This window comes from Glandiceps talaboti, chromosome 8, assembly GCF_964340395.1.
Source record: "Glandiceps talaboti chromosome 8, keGlaTala1.1, whole genome shotgun sequence".
Classification (NCBI taxonomy): Eukaryota; Metazoa; Hemichordata; class Enteropneusta; family Spengelidae; genus Glandiceps; species Glandiceps talaboti.
Window position 1 is genome coordinate 14,291,238 of NC_135556.1, and position 18,383 is coordinate 14,309,620.

The window sequence follows — 18,383 nt, forward strand, 5'->3', positions numbered from 1 at the left end:
ATTGGTTTGTGTAACATTATTTATTCATGTATACTCTGTGGATTTACTAGTAACTACATTTATTCACAAAATCACCAAATTTGTCAAGACCTGCAACCACTCTGCCCTCTAATAAAAGACGGAATATTTTGAGTCAAAAATGCTAAAAACTGGAGTTTCCTATGAGTGTGAGTTACCACATAGTAAGGGATAGGGAACACCAAATTGCATGTGTCAGAAGATATTGTTGTACATTTAGTGATGCATGAAATTGGCTTAGAGCATGGCTGACAGACAATGCTAGTGATGAAGAATATGTAATTACTTATTAGTATTTTCATAACATATTTATTATCTATAAAATAAAAGATGTCAACTTTTTCATATTGGTCATTGCTTGAAGATTAATTATTTAGGGTATTCTATTTAGGTTAATTTGTCACATGTTATTGGTGTACAGATAAGTGATGCATGAAATTGGTATAGAGTATGTCTGTAGACAGTGCTAGTGATTCTGTGTAAATTGAACACCATCTAGCGCCTTTGAACAATTTGACTTTTTGGAATTTGGCGCTATATAAATTTTTATGATGATGATGAAAAATTTTTTTTTTTATGATGATGAACAATATAATCACTTAAAAGTATTTGTACAATATATTTAGTAACGATAAAAATAAAATGTATACTTTTTATATCGGTTGTTGTTTGAAGAATAACTTTGCAAGCCATGTGCTGTAATGCCATTGGCATTTATGCATCGATGTTGCCAACCATCCTTGTTGAACATGATGCAGAAAACAAACAATTAAGATATTATTACCCAATATTTTTCTTCATTCAGCCAAGGAAAATATGAGTGACCTAAGGGGCCCTTGTCACTATGAGTTGCTGGACGTGTTGTGACAACCCTTAGGTCATGAGTATTTTCCTACTGAATTAAGAAAAATATTGGGGAATAATATAATTATACCATTGCCAGTAATATAAAAAAAATTTGGCAATTTTGAATGTTTTGACTCAAACACAGCAGAACCAATGACATAGAGACGCATTATTGTGACATAGACACAAGTTGTCATGATGTAGAACGACCAGTATTCTATATTTTTGGCTTTAATGCATTGTGTAATATATTCTATAACAATCATGTTTGTTTATTGTCTATTTTGCTAACATGGGAGACAGTTTAGATATTGATCATATGCTTTGCCTGTTTGTTACTATCCTGAGTGTATGAGTGATGGCAATGTATTCTGTACACATTAGTCCAAAGAACGCATAGTAACAAAATGACTGTCAACTAAATTAGTTCAAAATGCGTTTTAGTGTATGTTGGAACAGTACAAGTTCAACCGACTTCAAACCAATTTTGAACTGCTGATTTCTAAATCTTTCATTGTGTGAGCACACATTTCTAATATACTATGGGCTGGATGTGGCAACTACTTAATTTATATGCAGTGTTTTATTTAAGGGCGGTAAGTAGGTAAAATCTACCGGAGTTCCCACATCATTTTACCGGGGTTCCCCACCTAAACTGTGATACATTGCATGGGAAGCACTACCAGTTTTACCGCTTTCCCCCTTTCTGTTACCGGGGTTCCCAAACCTTAGCAAAAACACTGATATGGTACACATATTTGTATGGAACGAAATGTTCATTTGGTAAGCCCACATAGGACACATAAATAAAACAAACAAACAAACAAACAAACAAACAAACTAATGTTCCTAACCTCTGTCTACATGTTCTGTACTTTTAAGTGTGAACAGAGCTGAATATACTTGATGGTTATAAACTTACAGTTTATACTTGGCTGCATCAATGTAGTACTAGTAGTGATCAATTGATTCTACGGCTGTAACTAGGATTATAAGCAAACATTTTGTATTAATAATATATCTCTAGCCTTTTGGCATTATAAGACCCCAGGCATAAGACCTCCTAAATCTATACCAGGTAAATTATTTATGGTTATGAGTTTAGTTTGCAATCCTAGCATCATGCTGGGGTTTATGATAGAGTGAAATGTTTAGTTCTACCCCCAGTATTAGTTTGGAAGGTGAGGTGTTGGATTGAGAGTTTAGTGCTGTGTAGCATTTAGTTTACAATAAGGACAGTCCTAGTACATGTAGTATTGTACTCTAAATCATGGAGGTACCAAACTCCAGTATATGCAACTATAGAACAACATTTTCAGCATTTGTTCTAGACTTCTTATTTTAACATTGTATTTAATGAAAAATGTATGATCCCCAAGTGATCACGTCATTTCAACATCTCACAAGTTAAAAAGTTGTTGACAAATAGTGAGTCTGTGTGTGATTCATGATTATTTACATACATACATCAAGCCAGTTTATACAGAATCATCAAGAAAGAGGCAGCTTGGTGACTAACCTCTTCAAGGACTGAACATTTCTACAATGGGTAACACTGAAGCAAAGCACTTTCTCTATGTGCTACACCCATTCATAGCATTCGTATCAAGTGTAAAAATATACTGTTTCAATTGGTTTATTTAATACAAGTGTAGCATGTAGCCTTTCTAATGTGGTAAATTAGCAAATGAAACAGTGTACTTTAACACTTGATATGGATGCTATAAACGACTGTGTCACATACATATAATGCTTTACTTTGGTGTTATGGGTTGTAGTAAGGGTTTGGAGCATATTTAAAACGAGCAGAAATTAACAATTAGAATGAGAAGTTATCAGTAATCACTGAGTAATGGGACTTTATATGTAACTACATGTTCATTAGTGTATATGTAGTCTCTATTACTGTTTCAGCTGTTCTAACTGCCATTTAGATTTTTTTGAATTTCGTTCATCTCCAGCAGTCTGGATAAGCAAAATACAAAAAATCAAAATGGCAGGCTGGATTGCTGAAATATAGTCAAAGTAGCATCAGTCTTTCCAATCTGATTAAAATCTGATGTGGTAAAAGCAGCTAGATGTCATTATTTACCTCTGTTTCCATCGTGTTGTGACATTTGTTTTGTTCGGATGATCACCGCCTTCCCACATCTGACCCTGTGTATTATAGAAAATCTTGTTTAAATCTCAAGGATCTTGAAAGGTTTCTTCAACCAATCAGCCACCAACAGGTCATGTCATCAACACAATCCTCTGTGTGTACATTTGCTTGTTTGTTTTTTCAATTTCTCCAGTGTGTGCAGCTGCCAATGCAATGCTCATCCTGATTGGCTACTCAAAGGTGTGAGATTCAAATGAGATTTTCTATTACACAGGGTGAGATGTAGGAAGGCAGGAACAAAACATAGATACAAAATGATGGAAATAGAGGTACTAAAGATATATAGGGGCTTTCACCACATCAGATTTTAATCAAATTACAGTCCTTCAAGACTACTCTGGATGAACAAAATTTAGAAAATTGAAATCATGCAGTTAGGAAAGTAGAAATAGTAGTAGTAGTGTCAGTCCTTCAAGACTACAGGTACACATCAGTGTAGGCTAGTGTTTGATGACTGTAATACACAGTATACATGTATTCGTGCGTAGTAATAGTATTGAGTGTTTTCCAGTCTATATTGGTATATTCTGAAATACATAATGCAAACTATGTACAACTGCTTACATCAGACCGTTCATCCCGAACCTGTTACAAACAGGAAAGTAAACAAATGAATTGGATTAATAACACTTGGCTGAGCATGTTGGAACAGTAGAGACTTGTATTACATTCCATGGGTTGATAACAACAGTTTTATGGCCTCTTTATGTGTACATGAAATGCCAGGGGAACTGAAAATTTATGTAAAGTGACCATAAAACTGTTCTAATCAAATGATGGAATGTATTAATACAAGTCTCTGTTCTTCCAACATGCCAAGTGTTATTAATCCAGTGTTTACTTTCATGGTTTGTAACAGGTTCCGTTCGTCCATGGTCTAATGTTTGAAGTTGTATACCTAGTCTGCACCTAAGATTCTTTATTCCTGGCACCAGGGATGGGGATAGACTGTAAGATACATTGTGTCATTCTGCCCTCACCCGCTTCCCCTCACCAGGTGTGGGAGGGGTTGACTGATGTGTGAGGGTGCCCCATCATGACATACCTTACAGACAACGGGGACAACATTTTCCATATTACGTTACTATGATTTTAATATGTAACCTCCATAAAATAATAATTTTGCCAACTTACATCATCTGAACAACCCTATTTATTGTGACTGCATGGATGTATTAATATTTAATTCTCTAAGGATAGTATCTTTCCGAAGTAGGGCAATTTGTGATGTCTATATAACATGTAATATGTACAGTATCTCAACAGTATCGTATTTACTCTGTAACATAATTGAAAAATAAAAAATGTCAAAAAGAATTTCAGTGTTTGTACTTTCTATATGTGCATATTTGTTGTTACTACTACATGTATGTATATTTCATGTTTTCATAATATCCAAAGTTGACACATGGGCAGTAATGTGTATTTCACTTTGTATGACCTGTGAATACGTAGGTTGAATATTCTGAAGTGAACTACTTGTTTATTGTGTGTGTTGCACTGTTTTGATACGCTGAACAAGGATTCTTGGGATATCGGAATACCCTCAAACCACTTCGTTTTATGCAAACATGATATCAAAGCAGTCGCTATGGCCCCCAGAAGCTCATTACTTGATCTCTAACTGACAACTACAGAAGCTCAACAACATTAGAAGAGATGCAAAGCTGAAGATAGAGTTGAAGCCATGGATTATTAGATAGCGTGGTTGTTACCGATCACCGATCATATCTTGTTAAAATGCGTTAAGGAGACTAATTGCGTATAGCCAATGCAAGTGAAATATATACATTTTTTTTACAATGCACTCTTGATCAGTAAGCTAGGGTGTATGGTTTAACGATGCATTGATTCCCTCAGTAAAAGGAATTTCTTCTTCTACTTGTAATATCATATGTAATACTTCGGTTATCTTAGGAAATAGGGTAGAAAGTTCTGACAACTAGGGAACCTGTGTAGTTAACAATTAAGCTATGTCTCTATTGAATGCATTTCTGTACAAGTACATGCATATTAACAACTTTCTCTATCGTTTGTCTGTAGGTTCTTTTTGGAGAAGGAAGAAGTCAAGAAACTAAATTCCTGTTTTTCTTCCTCTACCATCGGTTAACCTACGTGTTCCTAGCAAAGACACAGTAACTTCTACAGTATCTACAGCAACTCGTAATTCAGTACATTGTAGTCATGACGACTGGAGGGATGAAGCAAGTAGGATTGTTAGCTGCAGGTTGCCAGCCATGGAACAGTGATGTATGTGCAGCTAGTGGGGACAGATTTGCCTACTGTGCTACCCTGGCCATATATATCTATCAGGTAAGAATATTGTACAGTTTATGAGTGAGTACTTTGGAACACATGCAGCTTTATATAGTAGGTCACCAGAGTATAAGACAAGCCCTTCCAAATTGCAAGATGTGTTTTATTGTAGATTGGAACATATGTAGCTTGATACGGTAGGTCACCAGTAAAAAGGAGGATAAGACCAGCCCTTCTATGGAAAGATCTGTGTAGCGTGATGGTGTAGCACTCTCATAAACAGACCCTCTTTATTGGTAGTCCTGTGGAAAGACTTTGCAATGAATAGGGGTCTGGGATAATAACACCTGTAGATGGTACAGTCCAAAACAGGGACATCACTTGTATTCCACAATCATGTTGTGTTAAATGTGGGATTACAGCAAATTATTATGCCCCACCTATATAAATAGTTGAATCTTTTAGTAGCTGTATATTACTGCCCCAGTAGGATATGGGTGTTTATGTCTCTGAGGATAAGATGGTTAACTGTCTAACAGGAGGAGGATTGATATAAATCTCCTGATCTGAAGGCTCAAATGCTTGTAAACTTCCTACTCTATCTTGTTCTGATTGTGTGGCTGCCTAGAAAGTTAATTTTTTGAGCAAGATTTCTGAGGATCAATTTGCTCCTAAATTTGAAATGTTGGGAACAAAATGCTCCTAAAATTTAAAACTTAGGAGGGAAGTAAAATAATATCATATGTTAAACTCTAATTCTTATCAACATTCGTTGTGACAAATGACATATTTATCTGTTGAATGCAAATAACCATCAATGTTGTTGAATCATGAAGGACAGTGTTCATATTACAGGCTGTAATGCAAATAAAATGATTCCTCATTATATGAAAATAGACAATTTGCAAGTGGGCTTCAAAATTTGTCTGTGGAATGCAGCTTAAAGTTGAAATTTTACCTTTCAAATGCTAGTAAATTTAAACTGTAACCTGCTTAATGCAGGTATTTACTGAAATTCACCTGCATTGGACCATTTATCACCTGCAAATGCCAGTAATTACCGGTAACTTCCAAGGCATGAGGATGTAAAGTTAAGGCATCAGTACCACTACTTGAAAGTTAATTTGTACTGTCACAGTTTAATTCGTGAAACTTTTTTTCAATAACTAATATCAATTGTTTCTAGCAAAAGTATCCATCATATAGTGCTGTTAATTGTCCTTTGCACAATTGACTGTGTGTCCCATGGGGGTATAACCTTTAAGTTTGCAATGTTACTACTACTGCATGAAGCACTGCTGTGTCCTACATTGGAGATTAATATATAGTGGCTATACAACACCTTTCCACCATCAATCATGGTTATACGAAAGTACCTTCAGAGTAACAGCTTTATAAAGGTACAGCAAGTGACAAATGATATGTGAAGTTAAAAGTGAAGTGTGTGGAGTGAAAAGACTGAATGCCTTCAAGCTGTGATACTAGTACTTCGTTCAAGCCCATCTATTATTTAATACCTGGATTGCATGTCTCACGGTCATGATACAGGGACTTGATTCACCTACCTGAAGTGTAATATAGCATAAGGTTGAACTCAGTTGGTATACAAAATCAGATTACATTTGATGATATTATAATAGTTTGAATTATGAATTTTATGAAAAGTTAGTGTTAACTTGTTCATTGCATTCATAGATTCTGCTGGTGTCTGTTACTTCTGCATAAAAATGAGATTTTTTTGTGCAATATTTGATTTATTATATAAAAGATAGACCTCACATGGCATTATAGAAAAGAGATATCGTAATCTCTAAAAACATGACAAAGGCGTCATGAATACTAAAAGCACAAAACAACACTGTTTAGTATTTTTGACTCATGCATAAGATAGCATTGGCATTTTAACTAAATGCAGAAAGTGCAAAATGAAATGGTGTATATATTATTGTCTTTGTGTACAAAATTATATTGACATTTAGTGCATTGCATTGTATTGCATTGTATTGTATTGTATTGTATTGTATTGCATTGCATTGTATTGCATTGCTTCATTTTCACTAATGTATGAATAATAAATGTACACTTACAGACACTAAAGTTACAATAGTGAAGGACGTGATAAATAGGTCTAACAGAGCTAATGAGACGTTATGTCCCGCCACTTGATTAAACATTGCCTCAATAAAGTATTAAGTGAATACTGCTATTACACTCAGCAAGAATGTATTGTGTAATAATGTTCAAATTGAGGACTTTCCCACACTATACTTAAAAGTGTTATTTTTATTACTTCAGACACCCATCTTTTTTATGTCCTAAACTCCAGGATACAATCCCTGTATTTTTCTAAAAAACACACCATAGGATTACATCCTTGACATAGTAACCTCTATCCTACCAGGTCCCTAATTATACAGCTTGGTAGACTGAGTCGGTCACATTCATGGCTTGAATCATGGCCAAGAAACCATTCAGAAACAATAACAGTGCCAAGGCTCAAAAACTGACAACTTGGACGTTCTTAGCCATCCACTCTGAGTGCAACCATTCAACCATCATGTACTCCATGATGTATTTCAACCATTCAACCATAAATGACTCCATAATTTATTTTATTGGACAGGTTATTGTATAATATGTGGGTTTTTATGTGATAATAAATCAAAATATTTTGTAGCCAAAGCTTAGAGAAATTTATCATCTAATCCTGGGTTGTATAAAGTTGGTAAGACTAACATATGATGTATACTTTTATACAATATGTATATAATATAATTCATTTAATTGTACTAGATTGTGGAGTGGAAATTATTTCCTGACATTGTATTCAATTTATTATAGAAAGAAAATTGGACTTGGGACTTTTGTTAAATGTTAATTATGTTATATTGATATATTTATTGAAATTGAAACGGAGTGGTGAAATTAGGTTCTTTATGTTGATCTAATAGATGAAAAGAACAATTTGTATGTAAATTGTACACATAATATGAATGTATTTGTAACCTTAGAATCTGGGTCGTCATAATTATGGTAAATATTTGTATGAAGATTTGTAACATAGCAAAGCAATGTATTGGTGTAATCAGAGAGAATGTGGCTGAGATGTGTGAAGTTGTAGGACAGTTTGGTACAGTTTATTCATACATGTTTTTGTTATGTCTGTGTATAGATTCAGGTAAACTTCACTGTCATAATGGAAAGAATCCAATTCAAGATGTCGGTTTCCCTCCGGGTCTCTGCAGATACATTCGGGTGTCTGAAAACACCCGTGATTACCCTCATTCGGGTGATAATCAGTCTGTAATGAGCACACCTCGTCAGCCCAACCACAGGTTTTCGTGCCTAGTGTTTAATGTTCTATTGCTATGCAAATAAGTAATTGCTACACCAGACTGGCCAGCATGTTCTTTGTCAGATATATAAACATATTATTGAAACAGGAAAGAAGTGTGCAAAACATAGTACCATATTTGCTATCCCCAACTAGTACATGTCACTTAGAAAATGTAACTACATGTATTACTATACTATCATTCACGACACTGCGTACGGCATTGCGTAAAGTCATCGTCAGCCCGATCATGTGCACAGTTCATGTACTCATTTATGTACAATGACCCCACTTGATTCTTTCTCGAACATTTTCCTAACTTTTTGCCGGCATAAGTTCTATCATATCTCACAGACTTCTCCATAATGAAAGTGCCTAAGTGATTGTTACAGTACAAAAAGTAAGGCCTTTATATATTAATGCATTGATAACAAGTCATTACAAAATGAATTTGAATACCTGATCAATGTATAAATGAATATTAAATATTATTGCATATGTTACATTATTATACATTACTTACTTGCACAGGTGCATGTGCATACAAGTATGGTATTTTCACTGCATGCAAATGAGTGTACATTCATTCTTTGTACATGAAATTTTATTTGTTATTTTATTTATTTATTTACTTCGAGTACATGCTCATAAAAATAAGATATAAAACACATACAAAAAACAAAGTGAAATATGACAAAAAACGCAAGAGACAGTCAAGGTAACATGAACAAATGAAAGGAAAGGTTTATATACTGAAAGAAGCCTAAAATTCCAAACACTGTCAATTACAAGTCAAAAACAATCTCTAAGGACAACAGCCATATATTTGCTATCCCTGCTGATTACAGTCGGTGATAAACTGGCTTCAATTAAAGTATTCTGACTGTTCAATAATCTCAAATAGAACTTCGATTGATCTGCTGCTTACATGAAAACGTCAGTATGTTATTACTCACAAAGGTTTCAGAAATACTGAAATTGTGTGATTGAATGATTTTTATGGAAATTTGATATTTTCAATGGATAAACATAGAAATTATGTAATAATTACAAAAAATCTCATTACAAAAAATCTCATGCCTCATGAGTATCAGTTTGGGTATTATACTCAGGGGTCTCAAGCTGCACTCATGCTTGTGGTGTTTTATGCTGCACTTTTACCAGCCAGTGCACACATGAAAGTACTGCCAGAGAGAGCACTGCAAGTAATAGCCATGCAAATGGATTGATGGTGGAAGTACATATAGTCATACAGTTGATGACCACATTGTCTCAAAGCATTGTCACAACTGAGAAATGTACTCTCCCAGGAAACGAAAGTAGAAAAAATGACACTATAGTTTTGCAAAATGTGAGAACCAAGCCTTGTAGACGAGCAATTGTACTGTAACATGAAACAGTGCGGATTATCTTAGAAAAATGTGAGATTTATTTCACAAAATTGTTTGACAGTGAGTTGAAAGTTTTAGTCATTTAGCTGTAGGAACCCAGATTTCATGAAGATTCACTCTGGCAACATGTACAACACTACTGGAATGTTGATAAATATTTAATTCAATTTGATCAAAAATTACATTACCTGACGATTTAACCTGTGTAACATAAGTAAATAATCTGTTAGCTCACGTTTATAAATGAGATTGAAATGTTCATTTTTAGTCTGACAGCTGTGTAATTGGGAAACAGGCCGCCTTAAGGTAAAATTGAAAAAATGTAATGATGTATTTCATGAGATGAACTCCAGGGGATGAGATCTTTTTTTACGACTTCTCTGTTTATGACATGATAAAGGGGGATTTGGATATATCTCATGAATAATTTGTGTGTTTTTGTATTCTGGACAGTTACCATGGTGATGCACAGTTTGTACACTTATACTGACAACATATGTTGGTTGCCCCCTAGTTGAACTGGTGACTATTTTAACAAATGTTGTCAGGCAAATTTGGAGCGAGAAATCTCTGTGTTTAGTATGAATGTGTATTATTGTGATGGAATGTTTTTGTCACATGTTGTTCCACTCATTGTAGTCTACATCATTGAAGTGACTATTAAAAGTAGCTGCCTCTAGTTATTATAAGGATTTACAACTTGTTATCAAAGATTTGGGGTCTGCCAGTAGCAAGTGATCGTTAAGTATGTTTCAATAAATACACTTCAAGTACTTACAGTGTATTAATATTTTTATACCATGCACCAGCCAAGTTGAAGAAAAATATGGCATATATATATTCTTATTGTTCTATGTCAGGACAACACACGTCTGTGTGTCTATGTCACTGGTTCTGCTGTGTTCGAAATATGAGTTAAAATTTCCCAAATTGCCATTACTTTCCCCAATTTTTCTTTGATATCACTGGCGTTGGTATAATTATGTTATTCTCCAATATCTTTCTTCATTCAACTGGAAAATATTCATGACCTAAGGGTTGTCACTACGAGTCGCTAGATGAGTAGTGACAAACGCCCCTTAGGTCACTCGTATTTTCCTTCGCTGAACGAAGAAAAATATTGGGGAATAACATCTCTAAGTATGCAGCAAAACATTACTCCCAAAAGATATAAACACAGCTTATTGTACCATAGAATAATGTTTTAATTTTGAAGTTATGCATTCATAATATCGTGCTTTTACAGTGTGCATGTATGAAGAAGACCTGTGGATTTATTCAACCATTTGGCATGGTGCTCTTCGTTTATATGAGCGTAATTGATAAATGGTGTTAGTCTAATTACTGTCATAGATTCCTTCAACTCTGAAACTTTGAATTTTCAGCTCCGACATCAAAATGAAAAATATATTTTATTTTCGCCCACCCTTAATATTTCGTGAAACAACGCCCTCTGTAGCAAGAATAAGCAAGTGTCTGGACTGTTGATGTCATGGACATTCTTGGTGGTGACAATGACACTTGTTCACGAATAGAGCATTTCTTTCATGACAGAAGTTATTCAAGTAGGTGGCGGAGAACATGCCAATTGTGTAGAGAAGCTGGGAAAGGGTTTGTTACCAGGAATCCAATAAAAAGAAGATAGAGAGGAAGAAACAGAGGAACATGAACATACATGTATTTTCTATTTTTTCACTTTTTTTTTTAAATTGACCGATCGACCAAAATAAGGTCACCCTTATCACTAATTCAAAAGATTACTAGCATTCCAATATGAAAACATGTGTTGTCATGGCAACACACATGAATCATTGAAAACAATAACATGCTTGCATGTTTGTGTTCCTGACCATGTGTGTCTGTGAGATGCATCAGCAGAATTAAAGTTAACATTTAATGCTATTAATAATGCTATCAATAACATTGATGTTTATTTTAGCCTAAGAACAAAGGTAAAGTAGTTTTATGATTATAAAAAAAAAACCTGACATGCGAAATTTAGCGAAAAAAAGTGATTTGTATTAGGTCAATAAAATAATGTGTGTTTCCAATAACCTGACCGACCCAAGTTTAAGCCTCCAACCTAAACATTTTTAAAAACATTTCAAACAAAAAGATAAGAAATTCGTTGTCTTCATGCACGTCTGTTTTCTTTCTCCAGCGATGTTTATACATATTTCATTAAACTGTCATGGAAGGGGTATTCCAACTGACAATTTGTTTGTTTTTAGGTTGAAGCAATATTTTTCAAAAATAAAACCCTATTTTCTTAAGCCATGATAATCGGAAACACAATTTTTTTTTCCTTACTACCATGTATAAAAGTTATGTCTCATGCAATGAGACTGAAATGACACTCATGTCAGAACAAGGATGATTGAAAATTATAGAAAACTTGACAGGTTTCATGATGACCTAAACGCTGATAATGACTTGGCTATGATTGATAGTTGGTATTCTTTGCACAGTCCATACAGCCTTACATTGTCATAAACCTGTTATCTAATTCATAGATACTAGCTTAGGGTTAATTTGATTTCAGGCGCGAGGACATCTCCATCAGTATTTTCAAAAAGGAGCTTTAATGAATGTGCATCTGATGAAAGACTGATGTTACCATAGAAACAGCAGCCATTAAAGGATACTGTGAGCATTGACACTTTTAAACACTGCAGCTGTATACTAACCTTATACTCAAGGTGTTCTAAGGAAGACATGTTATGGAGATAAGCTAGTTGCGTTCTTTGCTGCAAGATAGTATGAAACATTCAGAATATTAGGATGTGAGTCACGTAGTATTACTACTATTGTAGGTATTCAATACTTTTGTTGATTAAGAAATGCAGTATACACATTAGAAAAGAAACATCAAATGATTAACATTTACAGCCAGGTCTTCATAATTATCTCTGACCACAGAATCTATTAAATGTTTTGGTCACTGATGTATAAACTCAAACACATACTCTAAACCTAGTTATTTTTTTCACAAGAGATTTTGCGATTTTACATTCTTCAGCTAATTCTCAAAAAATCTAATTTTCACTAATTACCAGATTGGTACATTGCCTTTATGTACAAGAAGGCATTTCAGTCACTACTTATTTTTGCATTTTTGTTTTCCAGCGAAATAAGCAAAACATAAATCTTACGTGAAAATTTCCAGGTTTACAGTATACAGCAAGAAATGTTTTGTAACTGTATATATACCACTACTGTAACAATGTATAATGCAACAGATCCACAAATATTTGGATTCTTGCTCACTCCTGCGTTTCCTCCTCCCACTAGAAACCTTCCTTTGACTTGCTGTACTTAAATAAACTTATGTATGTGTACATGGTATCTGGCATTAAAAATACAAAATAGTTAAGGGCCAGATTGTGTTTAGAATCTTTCAAAATTCCAGATTAGCTGATGAAAGACGTACTTGTGTTATAGTGTAGTGTAGTGGTAGTGTAGTGTAGTGTAGTGTAGTGTAGTGTAGTGTAGTGTAGTGTAGTGTAGTGTAGTGTAGTGCACTACAGTACAGTGCAGTACAGTACAGTACAGTGCAGTGCAGTGCAGTGCAGTGCAGTACAGTACAGTGCAGTGCAGTGCAGTGCAGTATAGTACAGTACATTACAGTACAGTATAGTATAGTACAGTACATTACAGTACAGCATAGTACAGTGCTGTACATTACAGTACAGTACATTACAGTACATTGCAGTACATTACAGTACAGTGCAGTACAGTACATTACAGTACAGTACAGTACAGTACAGTACAGTACAGTACAGTACAGTACAGTACAGTACAGTGCAGTACAGTACAGTACATTACAGTACAGTATATTTTATTTGACTCAAAATTACATTTTACAGAACATAATTTATGGTCAAGGATATACTAAAATATATCTAACTATAAAACAAGCAAACAATAGTAAACTAACGAGGAATACAACTGATTAAATATAACTTTTTTATATTTTGAATTTGTGGAAGTATTTTGCTAACAAACTTCCCTAGGCTGTTGGCAATAAACCCATCTTTACTCCTCAACTATATATATTGAATATCTCAATATTTGTTAATCTAGTAATGGTTTCATTGTATATGGATATTTCATCAAAAAATAGAATTTGCATCATTTATTAATTTACTTTTGCATCCAAGCAAATCATGGATTTCACTGGCGACAAACTGATTTATGTGCACATATTGCAAAATCTTTGCTCCAGGGTATTCCAGTATATCTTAATTTTTCAACAGGTAGGTTGTGTGCTGATATTGTGAATTTGGTAATGCCAATTCTATGACTAATATTATGTACTAATTCTAGATATGGTTCAAAACCATAGGTTAGTTTAAATTTGTTGTATGTACGTAGTTTATTATTATCCAACTTTTGAAGAATGGGCAGTCAAATTTTATTCAGGTAGATTTGTAGTTTCTGCAGCTTTTATATCCAGACGTTTACCACTCATAATTTGAATGCACATTGAGAAATAAATAAATACCAACATTAAATATGCAGTGTTATACATTATGTTTATTTGTGTCAGTTCCCCTACATTGTTGTAGACCACAAATAATGTAATCCAAGAGGTATTTAACAATGTCGCAGAAGAAATATCAGCTCTAGTTCATGAGAATGGTTCGCGGCTTTGAAAACAACATGATTGATCAACTATTGTTATATTAAATTTAGTACGATGTGTAATAAACTTATTTCTAATATCAAAAATGAAGCAACAATAAAAATACTGGCACATGTATATTTCAATCTTCCATCATATTTACATATTGGTTGTTGGTGGCCGAGTGGTTAAAATCACTTGCCTCTTACCACTGCAGTCGGGGTTCAAACCCATTTAGGGTTTAATTAAATTTACCACGCTGTAAGTAAGCTGTTTGACTCTACCAAACAACACAGGTTTTCCCCGGGTACTCAGGTTTCCTCCTGCATTAACACTGAACCCATGAGGGATGGCTCTCACTGGACTTTTTGGGAGATAAGTTTTTATATACTAAAGATATTTATAAAGTGGTCTTTATTTCATATAATTCAAGGCCATCAGCCCATAATACAATATACAGAAGATTTACACACATGACAGGAAAAAAAGAAGAAAAATACGTACAAGCCTTCAAGAATAAATATACTGGTACATGTATATCTCAATCTTCCATCATATTCAAACTGTACATGTCAACATAAAATGTAAAATCATATAGACTAGTGATATTTCAGCTCTCTACTGTTACATGTGTATGACTTTCAAAATGATACCGTGATCCTTTGGTATAGCACTTGATAAATGTTGTTGTTGTTGTTTTGTTGTTTTTTTATTATTTTTTTTAATTTTTTTTTTTAATTTCATAACCAAAAAGAAAGAACAATTACATTGATAAATGTTGTTTACTATAAGTAAATCTTCTATCATAATAGGAATTTCAATATATATTGATATGGAATGTGAAACCAATCAATATAACCACAGAGTTTGGGTTTATTACTTCGTTATTATATATATATAAATAAATGTTACCATCCATTGTGGTGTATTTGATGAATATTGCCAAATATAAGTTAATCAGAGCTGTAAGCATACACGTATATATGTTATAAAAAATTACAATGCATTTATGACATCATAAAATATAGTCAAACCCTGTTAGATTGATTTTCTATAATACAAATTCCAAAAATGATATTACAATCTATTTTTGTGATGTTTTTGATGAATACCATTCAGTATAACCAAATCATGATAAAAATGATTAATCCCCAAGATAGCCTGGTACTGATTAGTCTGAAGTCAAACTCCATATCAAGACTCTGACTCTTAGATATTCTTTCCCAATATTTTTCTTCATTCAGCCTAGGATATATGAGTGACCTGAGGGGCCTTGTCACTTTGAGTTGAGGACGATTGAAATCATGCCTGCTCCAGCGTAATTTATGCAATATTGAGGAGAGTAATGGCAACTTTGAACGTTCTGACTCATATTTCAAGCCCCCCAAAATGAATAATGAAAACGCATGCTGTCCAAACATAGAATGACAGGGTATAAATTCCACATTTCTGTTTTGAATGTGTACAACTTGGCTTGCACATATAGGACCCATTTACAAGAGTGTTTTTTTCCAAAAAGTTAGTTAATGTTTTGTCAAATTGATCAGTATAACATAGGCACACAGTAGTATTAGGGATAATCGCACAATATCGCACAAGTTCAGTTTGTTCATTTAGGCCGACCCCCCCCCCAAAAAAAAACGAACGTTCACAAGTGCGACATTGACACTTTATATATGATGTAAATCCATGATTAAAATAGTAACTCACACCATTACAATCAATGCAATGTAAAGACACAGTAAACACATTTAATTTATTATATTAATGGAACTCCAGTACTGTATATATTACATTAGAAGTAAATTTTAATAAACTTTATCTACATCTCAATAGTAAATACAGAAACTGTTATCAATGAAGACGTGAAGTTTTCTAAATTTAGTCAAAAGTGAGAAAATGAAGTTCAACAATTGCACTGATGCCAAACCCACTCTCTCCCTAAATGAACAAAGTTTGTTTATTGTGCTCAGTGTCAGATTGTGCGATCGTCCCTAATGTGAGCCAAGGATTAAAGTGTCAGTGAAACACTGTTGGCACTTTAATAAGATTTCAGTGAAATGCTGTTGGCACTTTATAGACAGATAATGAGAAAGGCACTGAGTGCTCAGATTAGCAGTGACTGAAAAACAAATCTGTGGGTTTTTTTGTGAAATCACCTCTAGGCCCGGTAATGGACAAATTCTACAGATTTCTACCCTTTTTGTATAATAGTCAATGGTTATGAACAAACAATACTTTTTGAGTTTCTAAAGATGTAAAATCTCTTGAGGTTTGGTATTTCCTGTGTTTCTGTATCCCTGGAGAACATAACTTGGAATTAACACTCAGCTAATATAAAGACTGAAATGTAAATGAAGACATGGTGTATGCAATAAAGTGATATTGGATTTGGGAGAATTGGGTGTTTCATTTTACTAGGTTATTGCCTGCTTCAAAAGCTTTGGTCATGTATGTGATGACATACCAGCTAATTCTACCCATAGAAACTTTGCAAAGGAATACAGATGCATTTAAATACCAACTGAATGACTGTTCAGTAGAGTTATCATAGCTGCAAATTAATAGTTGCAGACCATCTTAGCTACAAACAGGTTACAATTAATAGTTGCAGTCCATCTTAGCTACAAACTGGTTATTATTAATAGTTGCAGACCATCTTAGCTACAAACTGGTTATTATTAATAGTTGCAGACCATCTTAGCTACAAACTGGTTATTATTAATAGTTGCAGACCATCTTAGCTACAAACAGGTAATAGTTGCATGCATCTTAGTTACAAACTGGTTATTATTAATAGTTGCAGACCATCTTAGCTACAAACTGGTTATTATTAATAGTTGCAGACCATCTTAGCTACAAACAGGTTATTATTAATAGTTGCAGTCCATCTTAGCTACAAACTGGTTATTATTAATAGTTGCAGACCATCTTAGCTACAAACAGGTTACAATTAATAGTTGCAGACCATCTTAGCTACAAACAGGTTATTAAATTGGCTGACCATCTTAGCTACAAATGGGTTATTATTACATTTAGAGACCATTTTAGCTACAAACAGGTTATTATTAAATTGGCAGACCATCTTAGCTACAAACTGGTCATTATTAATAGTTGCAGACCATTTTAGCTACAAATGGGTTACCATTACCTTTGCAGACTATCTTAGCTTCAAACAGGTCATGATTAGATACAGTATTGAAAGACAAGGACAGCTATAATAAATCCATATCTTTCCTCCATCAGTACACGTCAATCTTAACACATTTTACCAGTTTCCTGTCAATTTATGTTTTCTACTGAAAGCAATTTCCCATTACTTTGATACAACAGCTGTACGCAAGTCAGCTCAACGTATTACAGAAGGTGTGTAAGAGCATTTGAAGTAGTCTGACCTTATTACCAATAATATTGCCACGTCATAGCACTGCCACGGGCAATTAGTTCAATCTATGGAGTGTAGAAATACTGGTGAAATCTACATTGAAATCACGTCAGCTTGTCTTTAGTAATATTTGGAACATGTTGTAGGCATCAAAGTAAGCCAACAAACCCCTTCTGTTGTCAACTGTGTGTAATGTTCACTATTGTAAAAAAAAAATAGTATACTGATCTCGATCGTTGCAGTGACGTGGGAAGTCATTAAATCAAACTGAGTTTATCTTTATTGTGGGATATTTGTCTGTACTGTATATGAAAATGTACTTGCAGTATTCCACTCACTGATGCATATCATTAACCATCAGTTACTTG

The 18,383-nt window shown here is 34.0% G+C and overlaps 1 protein-coding gene across 1 annotated transcript in view; it reads left to right on the plus strand.

Annotated features, from left to right (window-relative positions):
• The window catches only part of LOC144438552 (WD repeat-containing protein 17-like), a 72,394-nt gene that overhangs the window by 7,865 nt on the left and 46,146 nt on the right, over positions 1-18,383 (plus strand). Inside the window, exon 2 of the mRNA XM_078127631.1 lies at positions 5,069-5,338. Coding sequence (XP_077983757.1) covers positions 5,210-5,338 — 129 coding nt within the window. The 5' untranslated portion in view covers positions 5,069-5,209. The remainder of the gene's footprint in view (positions 1-5,068; positions 5,339-18,383) is intronic.